This window comes from Meleagris gallopavo, chromosome 5 (genome assembly GCF_000146605.3).
Source record: "Meleagris gallopavo isolate NT-WF06-2002-E0010 breed Aviagen turkey brand Nicholas breeding stock chromosome 5, Turkey_5.1, whole genome shotgun sequence".
NCBI lineage: Eukaryota > Metazoa > Chordata > Aves > Galliformes > Phasianidae > Meleagris > Meleagris gallopavo.
The window spans coordinates 13,287,649-13,298,633 of NC_015015.2; the positions used below are offsets into that span (position 1 = coordinate 13,287,649).

Sequence of the window (10,985 nt, forward strand, 5' to 3'; positions counted from 1 at the left end):
CAAGTATATTCAATAGCACCGTAATCCTTCACCATGGTAGTATCTAACTGGCCTTTCTGTTATACCTATAAATCCAATCATTCTGAATCTAGCAACCACAAAAAATGGTAGCTTCAACCAGTTCATTTTCCACATTGTTGTAGGCATGCTTACACATTAATCACATGTTGTGCATAGGAATGTTTTTTTGAATGCTATCATGCACATGTAGAGAAACTTGTAGAATAGCAATGTGAAGCAACAATCGGAGATAGCAAACAGTTGTAAAAAAAGATTTTATACAAAAATAAGAAGATATTTACAGGGAAAAGAATGAATGAGACACTGTGTGGCAGTAGGAAACATTACCTTTTCATTCCTGCAGTTGTTTAGACCCATGTTATTCATGGAGGGCAATTTTCCATCAACACCATGTGGCTGCTGTTGCTGCTGCTGCTCCCTTTGGATCTGCTCTCTCATTTTCCGAGCCTCCTGAATGGCTTTCATTACTGTGTCCTGGTCCCCAAACAGGGCAGGTGAATTAAGACTGGAAAGAATATCTATAAACAGAGAATACACTTTATTTAGGTAATCATCCAAATGAGAATCCAGTGTAATCATTCAGTTCTCATCCTATTCAAACTGCAACCCGTTCAAAAGGAGGAGGGTTGGCAGTGGTTGTTTGTCTGAAGGCTAAATTAATCTATAGAATTGATTCATATGTCTGTTCTCTTCTTTTGTTTTGTTATAAATATAACCTCTAAAGTCTTGGCACAGACAGATATAGAGGTGTCTGAGTATAGCCATGGACTCAACATTCAAACTTACATGTTTAACACAACATTTACTGAAGCTTAAGTGGGAAGCTTTTAAAGTATCAATAACAAGAAAATGAACTAAGAAGGATAAAGAAATCTGATTTGGACGTGAAATTCTACATCAGACGGACATAGGTTCTGAAAGGGCATTTACAATCACTTTGGCAGACAGAGCATATTATTACCTTAATATCAGTACAATGACAATTCTTGATAATGTCTCAGTGGGTTCTTTGGAAGCAAAGGGAAATGTTTTTATGGCTTATATTAAGAACATTCACACTTTAGGCATACCTTCTGCATCCACCTCTCTAGAATGGTATTTGAGTTCAAACTGGTATGCTGCTTTCTAATATTAGCTAGTGTAGCAGTAGCTGGAATTATACTGACAGGTAGAATAGACAGCTAGCTAGCTGCAGAAACTTGATCTTTCAGAAATCATGAGGCTCCCAAGTGTTTTCAGAATTGAACAAATCACAATTTTATATATCTAAGGCATTTATTTAACATACCTGTTCATTTTTCACAAGTGTTTCTATATATTTTACAAGTACACTTGAGCTGTAGATTGTGAGTAAGTGGTTTGCAGTATTTAGTCACAGTTAAAATTTACTATCTGAACTTTAGGACTGATAACTGAGATTTTGCAGCTCTTGATTCAGTTTCTTGACTGCTTGTGGGAGTCTTCATACACAGATTTCAGATCAATTTTGTTTCATTACTTAATAAGCTTTACTTCTTAATTAAAGAAGTTTCAATATGGGTCCAAAAATTCCATATTCAGGGTGAAACTAATGGTACATGTGAGCTAAACAGCTGAAAACCACATCTGGATTTACCTTCTTGCCTGACTTCTGGTTTATCGTATCCCACTGAGACAATGAATGGTCCTTGGCCCTGGTTCAACAAAGTGACTGAAAACTTACATTTTAAGTATTGTACATTGTAGCACTGGAATGAAATAACCACATGAAACATCATTTCTGTGTATCTAGTATCTAAGCAGGCTCTATGTGCATGAAAAGTTATTTTTTGCTTCTTTAATCCAGAGGCCAAAATTATAGAATTAACTTTGCATGTATGCTTCATTTGGTGTTTGTGGGGAAGATATTGAGAGAAATCTCTCTTATATGTGTTTCATATATGCATATTTATTTACTTCTGTGTATATATTTGTATGTATGTGTTAAATATTTATTTGCTGTATTTCCTGTAGATGCATATCACTGCTGCATCATCTGGTTACTCTTGTAAATCCTTGGCATTCAAAAATTATTTGAAAAACTTTCCTGTATATTTTCTCTCCATTTCAAACAGAAATGTAGATCTAAGTATCTATTTAATTCAGATGCGAGTGTATTCAAGCTGGCATTTCACACATAAACTTGCCAGTTTTCTTCTTTCCCGAGGACAGATTAGTTACCTAAGGAGGATCCTCTTCCCAGAGATCCACCAAGGGGGCTGGGGATACCACTCTTGTTTGTCACTGTCACTGGACTGCTTTTGCTAGCTGGGAAGAGGTTCTGTGTTGGAGATGTTGGGGATTTGACTGGTTCAGCTGTCTTGGGTCGGGCTGAAAGATTCAGTGGCTGGGCTGCTTCATCCTACAAGAGTTTAATGTAAGTAACTATTAGGGAAAGACAAATGAACACATAATTTTGCAAGCAAGAATTACTTTACACCTCGAAGACAATATCACATTCTCCTGCAATAATAACAAAAGAAGCTAATTATCTGCCTCCTTTAAGATTCAATGAAAGGAAATCTCATTAATTTCTGTGTTATGCTTCTATTTACATTAACTATGTGGCTGGATCGTTCTTTTTGCCAAATTAAAATTTGAATTAGCTCACATTACAGCTTAATTTCCTAATGTGTTTTCAGAGATCTAAATTAACCTAGGGCATTTACAAAGAATTATTTAAAATTTCCAGCAGCTCAGTAATGCGTTTGCATTGGTTCTGTTTGAAAAGTTCCTGGCAATATAAAATTAAGTTATGTAGCTTATTTTTATATGTATTAGAAACTAAGCAATCAAATGTACTTCCATGAAAGAATCATTTGGAAGCCCCCGACAGTTCTTTGGCCCACATTTAATGCTGCTGCTATCTTATAAATTCAATGCATCTTATTTAGAGTGCATGTTTTGTTTAGTAAAATCATCTACGCTCTTCCCTCATAATTACAGTATTCCAGTGAATTCAAATTCCTTTACTTACTATGGTAAAAAATGTATAATTCATGCATTTCAAAGATATTTTATATTGTTTCTAAAATTTCATTTGGTTATTTTCTTTTTTTTTTTTTAATTCAAATATGTCACGTATTTTTGACAGATTTATGTAAAATCAGGATTTTTTTCAAATAAAGCAATTCTGCTTCCTGATTTTTCTATACTTCTGTAATTATTTCCATATTCTGTGGTTATCTCTGCTGCATTCAACCTTTACTTTATGTGTATGCTCATTTGCATAAAGAAAAGAAATTTTTTTTTTTGTAAGGATATGCACATCTAGCATCAGTACTCATATTTTCTTATACTTTTCATAGGCACTGTGGAAGAAATTCTGTCTTTGGCATACATCTTGATTCAGTGCTATGAGAGAGAAGACTATTTGAGAAAAAAATCTTTACTTTTGGAAGAAGACCCATTCACACTATTAATTTGTTTAACTGGAGTAGATACATCATAACCTTATTCCTATTCTTTGGGTTTCTTCCTTTTGCTTAATACGTTAAGCAAGACAGAGCATTTGGAAAATTGTGAGATAGTGATTTTCTGTAATTAAAGAGCTTAGAAAGATAGATCTCTCATTTAAAATATGCCCACCGTAGAATTGTGATAGATATAAGAGAATATCATCCATATATTACAACATAACACTGATCATTTTCAAAGCTTAAAACTAAGTGTCAGAATACAATAACACACTACATTATCTCATCTTTTCCATTCTTCCTACTGTCAAGCGATGATTTAGGAAAGTACATCTGATCATATACAAAGCATTAAAAAAGAAACGTAACTAAAAGGGATTTACAGTGCTGTCATACCTCCAGTTTTAAACTATTTCTATAAAACTACATGACATTTTTATTCTTCCTGACCTTGCAGTGCACACAAGTGCCCACACCTGTTCAGAGTCCATGGGAAAGCAGAAACACAAAAGTATAAGGGACAGTGCAGTGTCATGCTTTGTGGTCATGTTATGTGCAAGCTGTTTCATTGCACAGACTGGCTTCAATAAATTTCTGTGAAAGTTCAGAGCCCCTTCCAGACTATGAAGTTTGCTGTACTAGGGCCTTCAAGCGTGTACTCATAGAAATCTGTGTGACCATGTTCAATTTCCAAATAATTTTCTGCCTACTGCTGATTGAAAAAAGCAAGAGAAAAAAATCTGAACACTGCCAGAAGCCATTTGTTTGTACTTCATAGACAGCATTCTCTTTTCTGTGAGGCAACCAAAAATCTGGATGGAAATCATTCTGGTCACTGACTTGAAAAACTCATCATTCTTTTTTGTAAGATCTGACTACTGTAAAAGAATCCCATTAGTTCTATAAATAATGCATATAGTATATACAAACAACTGTTTAAATACAGAGAATACATGGAGGATTTGTTAAGCAATGCATGACCATCAAAACTGTCATGTGCTATGTAGGTAAAAAATTGCAAAGACAACATGCAGGTATCAGTTCATTAGAGTTCATATACATATATATATATATATATGCAAGTATATATATTATACTAACAACTAATTTTTTTCATTAGCTATTGGCATTTGTCCATATTAATTATTAGTAGTTTATTTTTAATATTTTTGATGCAATAGTGTGCTTAATAAAATAGGAATAAAAATACTTCTTTTTTTATTAAGGTATATTTCAGTCCATTCAAGTTAAATTATGTAGGGAAACCCCCAAGAATTTGCATGTGGTCAAGTGTGTAATAGGACTCAGCTGGCCACAAAGCTGGAATGATACTGGCCTTGGTTCAAGGAGATATGTGCTTAAATTTAACCAGGGAAAACTTGACTCATATAGTAAGGGTTTGGTTTGGTGTAGATCCATTTGGCTCATTCACTTACAAAATTACTTTTTTGCATTAAAGTAGTCAGTAGTATATTCTCAATACCATAAATCACTGGTGCTGGTGTCACTATACTACGGCAACTTCACTGAAACAGTTGGGCTTTGCTTTTGGTGGCTTCTGTATTGACCATAACAAACTCTGCATATGTGGTAAATTTTACTGACTGCTCTCAAGCCTGGCATTGGATCACAAGAGGTAAAATATTAGACTAATACACGTCTACAGTTAAGTAAAGTGAATGCTTTGCTAAATAAATGTTAGATCTGGCCATAATGGAATAGTTTTTATTTATTAGTACTCTCAGGCTAGCAAAAAAGTGTCATGGAAATTTATCAGCCCAGGCAGAAATATCTACTCATCCACACTTTACCAGAATGATTGATGATAATGAAAAAACGAATGATATTTTACTCTCATGTCAAAAAATAAAAAAATAAACTGTCACTTCAAGCGAGTAAAATCTTCCCAGGCTGATTCGAGGCTAAAGGACTATGTATCCAAAAGGCTTTAGCAGCTAGCATAAAACGCATACTATCTCTACACAAAGACAATATATGCATTATTTAGATCTATTTTAACAGTTCTGCATTTATAGCACTATCACTCAAACTGATAAAATATTTGAATGTGGTTTTTGTTTGTTGGTTACGGTTAGGTTGCTTTTTTAAAATCTATTATTGTTTTTCTCCAATTTGAAGTACACTTTTTTCAAGTTTGGTCTCATGAAAATCAGACCAGCCATAGGACTACATAGCAATAAAAGCCAGCCTGTTCCTCCCAAAGATACTAGCTCCACCACAGATTTCAAGAGGTGCATCATTTTCATTTTATACTGCTGGCAATTGCCATGTTGTAGCTGTCTGGTTCCAAGCAAGTGAGAATAGGCAGTCACAAGCATCCAGCAGTGGCACAAAACCAATGAGGAGCAGCCTTGTTGTCAGCAACTGGGTGAAATCAACAAAAGTCAAAGCAATTTGCAGTGACACAATATTTTACCTGAAGTCCTGAATTAAATTTTCTTTTTATGTGAAGCTTTTTCCAAAATTGTTGAAGAAGTACAGTAAGAGATTTGTAAAATCTCTCTTTTCTTAACAACGTAAACTAGCATTGTATTTTAAGATGCTCAAATGCTTGACCTGAAACAATTCATGAAATGCACATTACTAGATTATAAAATGAAATCATGAGAATATCTCATTTTACTGATGAATCAGTTGTGCTGATAGGTAGGAAGAGGGATGTCTATATTTCTGGAAGCATGAACTGAATACTTTCTCTTCTTTTCTCTGTACTGATAATGCACTACTGAACTTGAACATTTTATTTTAATTTTGTAGGGCTTTCATGTGCTTCCACTTCCAGCTGCAAAACAATTGAATAGATCATTTAGGTTCTCTGCCCTTTCCAGACACCAACTTTTTTCCTATTAAGAAATACCTTAACTTGAGTTACCGGGCTGGTCCCTCTCTTCTCATTTTTCATCCCAGTAGGTGAGAGTGCCCCTGCTGTATTTGGTGGCTGTGGAGTAGATGGCATTTTGGCTCCAGGAGAAACTTGCATGCTTGCCAGCTGAGCTGCATACAGTTGCTGGAAGACAAGAAGATATACAATATATTCTTTCAAAATTTCTAGAAGGAAAGCTGTAAATGTATGCAATTTTTATTGCCCTGCTGTTTCTTCTCTCAAAGGAATGAGAGATTGAGATTTTTTTCACTACTTTCTTTTAGTTTTTCCCTTCTCATTATTGTTAAAAACAAACAAACAAACAAACAAAACTAGCAAACTCCCACACACTGATACCTTCTTAAATTTGACTTTTATCTGATTTCTTTTCCCTCTTCCAGTAAATACTATCTCCCTTAGCGATGGTAAAGAGCAAAGTGCTATACCATACCCAAGTATGCAAAAAATATATATAAATAAATAAAATTTTTAAAAAAGGCAATATTATGACTGGTTATGATCAACCCCCATTAGAAACAGTCAATGTTTCAGGCTTTCCACAGAATGCCAACTCCAGAACCTCTGCTGGGTGCCAACATGGGAAGTCTTTGCGACCAAAAGGCAATGCTACATCTTCTCCAGATATCAAAGGAAGCTAAAGCAGGCAAGAGGGTGTGTCTCAGCATACAGTGATTGTTATCTTTAAATTCTATAAATGCTAATGGGAATGCAGACCTTAAAAATTCCTGTAAGCAGTGATAAACAGACAGAAATGTCCTCACGGAATATGCATCCAATTTTTCAAAAAGTTTAACTGAAACATAATAAAATACTTGTGCATCAAAATAAATTATTTCACCAAACTAAAGCATTCACTGATCAAAAACAAGTAGGTTTATTTTTTTTCCCAGTGACCAATCTTAAACCCTCACCTTGAATCAGCATCAGCAATAATTCTACTAACATAAACAGGGAAGATCCTAATCCCTCTTTCACACATAAATCTATATAAACTTTGCCTTACTAGTGAGAAAAAAGCCAGGTGGTTTGTATGTAATTTCCAACATTACTATCATTCAGATGGACAAATAAAAAAATTACAGTAATCAAAAGCAGACCTTTCAGCACATGTAATTAAATGAAAGCTTAATAAAGAATAATTTGCAAGAGCCAGATGTGCTTATGTCATAATTGTTGCTTTCTTTGGAACCATTTTTCTAATGTAACAAGCCTCCACAGAAATGAAAGTTACACAATACTGTAAGCTCAGTGACTCAGTGGCGAGACAACCGCGTGAAGGAGGGGCACAGACACAGTTCTGGGTGACAAATGGAAGCTGTTGTTTGTTTGTTTGTTTCCTGCCAGCTCTTTTCAACATTGTGTGTAGGCTACAAAAGGATCGCAGATAAATATTTAGAAACCAACAATGTTTGGAAATTTTGGGTAAGGTAATTTTTTTTTCCCCCAAATAATTCTCCAGTTCTAAAAAAAATGGAAATGCATTGTATACAGTAGTTACTTTTGTCCCCACCCCTTCTGCTGGGCACGTGCCACTTTGGCAGTGGCCTATAAAAGAGTGGCATAACTTGCAGGTAAATCCCTGTCTGCCAACCTGGATGCACTGCTTGCACAAGTCTGCCAGCTGCTCTCACCCTCACCCTCCTCCCCAGAATCAGAAGTCTACTCCACAGACAAAGACAGGGAGGCCATTAACCAGTCACCCACACTGGCAAAACAGACTCAACTTAGGGAAAGATTATTTAATTCAATGTCAGTGAGAATGGAGTCAGGTGATGAGAAACATTGGAAAAACTACACCTCATTTCACATATGCCTCTCCTTAGCTCCTCTTCATGGCCTGTTCCCGCTCCCTGTAGCCCTCCCTTCCATCCTGGCCTGGGTGCTTCCACAGCTGCTTCTCACAGTGTTATTCCTCACTCCTCACTGCCATGCAGGATTTTTCCCTTCCTGAAATACAGTTTTCATGCAGCACTACACTGAGGGGCTATGTAACATTACTGAGTTACTCCAAAGTCACAGGATTGAGTTTAGCCTACCATTTCTAGAAATTCATTTTACAATATAAAAGAAATGTAACAATACGTAACAGTACTTATCTTTCTGTTTTGCTTTGACTTTAAAGCAAAAGTATTCCATAGATGAGTGTAAACTCGCAAGAATTCACACTAGTGCTAGCAAAACAGCATGTGGACCGAAAGTTTGTATAACTTATGTTAAATACCAATTTGTATGGGGAGGTATCCACCTGGAAAACCTCAGTGTTGCAGGGCTAAAATGGATATTTTTGCAAATATCGCTGTTGTGACATGAAATCTAGGACCTCACATTGAGATGGGGAGGTTGTAAAGCTTGTATTTGCAAGATTAAGGAGGGAAAAAAAAAACAAAACAAAACAAAAAAAGACCAACAGTGAATGAATGTTGATTGTTGGCTTTTAATGCTGAAAAGAAAAATCTTCAATGGAATTTTTTCCATTGAAATTCAAACCCCCCAGCTATTGAGTAGTGTCTAAAAAAATTAACCTACCTCAAAAAATGAAGCATATATTCTTTTCACTATATCACTAGCACATAAAGAGAAGAGTTTTATATAACCTTCATAACAACCACTGACTCAGAAGGCTCTTGATTACTAATTAGATATTCAAAACCATCAAGTATTCATGATTGTTTTAAGAAGCCTTAAAATAACATATATAGTCTGATTTTTTTTTAATTTCTTTTTTAAAGGTCACTTAAGTTAGATTCTTATGATCCAGTTCTCAGCATTCGAATATAAGTAGGGCTGATTTGGGGTTACTGAGTGCTGCTGCACAGATAGCAATTTTGCAAATTAGTTTGCTTAAGGAACGTGAGCAAGGATGTAATTTTACACCTTACAGAACCACATTTTTTTGTCATATCATGATCTGACACAGAAGAGTAGGACTTTGAAATGCTGCACGTCTCTATTAAGGCAGTGGCAAGTGAAATGTCACGCTTGGGCAATTAAAAGCTTATTGACTTAAGCTCTTGTTACCAAAACTCTATTCTAATCCTAACCAACTAAAAATTTGAGGAGAATTTATGAAAAGTGGAGGGCACTGTGACACCATTCCAGTGAATGATGCCCATCTACCAAAAGAAAAAGAACAGTTGAGTGTAAGAGTGTTGTACTCAGCATGCAAAGAGCATAGCACAAGTACATACTGATTTTTTTTGTACCTTGCGAACAGCAAAATTCATGCCAAACCCTTTTTATAGCTTAGAGCTACAATTTAAGAAGAATAAGTAAGGAATATAATAATAGGAAGAAGGGTGGGGTAGAGAAGGAGGGGAAATATTCCCTGCTTTAGAAATAGCCTATGGCATTTGATGAATTATTTCCACTACACCATTTCTATAAAAAAAATCATCCACAATCTAAAATTTGTCAAACAAAACTATGAACTAATAATAGTGCATCTTGACTTATCAAAATGTTAAAATTTCTCTTATCATCTAAGTTTCACAACACTTTTGTGAGATATTTTCATGATACACATGAATAATTGCCTTTATCATCAGTGTTCACTCATGTCTTGCCAGAAGACAAAAGCCTTGGGTCTAAACATCCCTCTCCCAGGTTTCTGCAACATTTTTCAATAGTTCATCAACTAGTTTTTTCAACTAGCTTTCAATAATCAAAATTCTTCCAATATCTCAGGTCCCTTTCCTGTACAACTTTTTGCCTCCACGTAGGCCAGTAATGTTCCTCCCACACCTGCTCTGCTGAATGACAACGAGAACAAAGCAAATGAGCTTTCTCTGTGCTGAATGTTATTTTTAAAACAGAAACACTTGTACTTACCTCATGGGCTGAGGCATCCGTGTCTAAACGAATGAATAAAGGTGAAAAATTTTTGAGAATTGAATGTTACAGGTATAGCACATGGTGAGGAAAATAGAATGGGCCTTAAATCAACACAGTTAAGGGAGATTTACACTGACAACAACTTGTTAACTTCGTGACAGGCTGTTTTTCCACCTAACACAGAATTATGATAATCATAATCTTCTTACCAGTGGCTTGTCAATGGCAGGCCTTGTGGAAAAAGAAGATATTTCAATAAAGAGAAAGCGATTGACTGCACATACGAGAGAAGCACTTTCTTTAGGTTGGTAAGCCCAGGAAAGAAATGAGCACAGCACTTGCACTTGTATGTACAAGAATGAAAAGGCAAGGACTACACATTTCAAATGAATGCACTGGTGAGGGAAAATTCGGTCACAGCAGTAGAATGATAACTCATATGTCATTCTTTGCAGCACAATTCTGAAGAAACTATAAACAAACATGAGAAGTACAGAGATAAGAAAGAAAGTGAATAAAATGATCAGTGTAATGGATAATCAAAGAGCAGGTGATGAGGGCTTACCTAGCACAATGAACTGCAACACTTAGAATTGAAATGAATTGAATACTTAGATAATGTCCTAAAGAGAAACGATGCAGTGGAAGGTAGCTTGATCCAAGGAGGAAGAAGGGGATTGGTTCTAGAAATCCTTTTATTTCCTATTACTAAAAGATTTATGACCTAATGAAAAGACAGTCCTTTTCCTGTATTTGTACGAGATTTCTCCAAAGGTGCTAGACTTTTTTTTTTT

General features: G+C 35.5%; 1 protein-coding gene across 1 annotated transcript in view; it reads right to left on the reverse strand.

Annotated features, from left to right (window-relative positions):
- Positions 1 to 261: 261 nt before the first annotated feature.
- Positions 262 to 10,985, reverse strand: part of LOC104911046 (transcription factor SOX-6-like) — a 26,600-nt gene continuing 15,876 nt past the window's right edge. The window contains exons 2-4 of the mRNA XM_031553373.1: positions 6,334 to 6,536; positions 2,221 to 2,401; positions 262 to 539 (exon numbers count right to left, since the gene is read on the reverse strand). Of these exons, the coding sequence (XP_031409233.1) occupies positions 277 to 539; positions 2,221 to 2,401; positions 6,334 to 6,536 (647 nt within the window). The 3' untranslated portion in view covers positions 262 to 276. The remainder of the gene's footprint in view (positions 540 to 2,220; positions 2,402 to 6,333; positions 6,537 to 10,985) is intronic.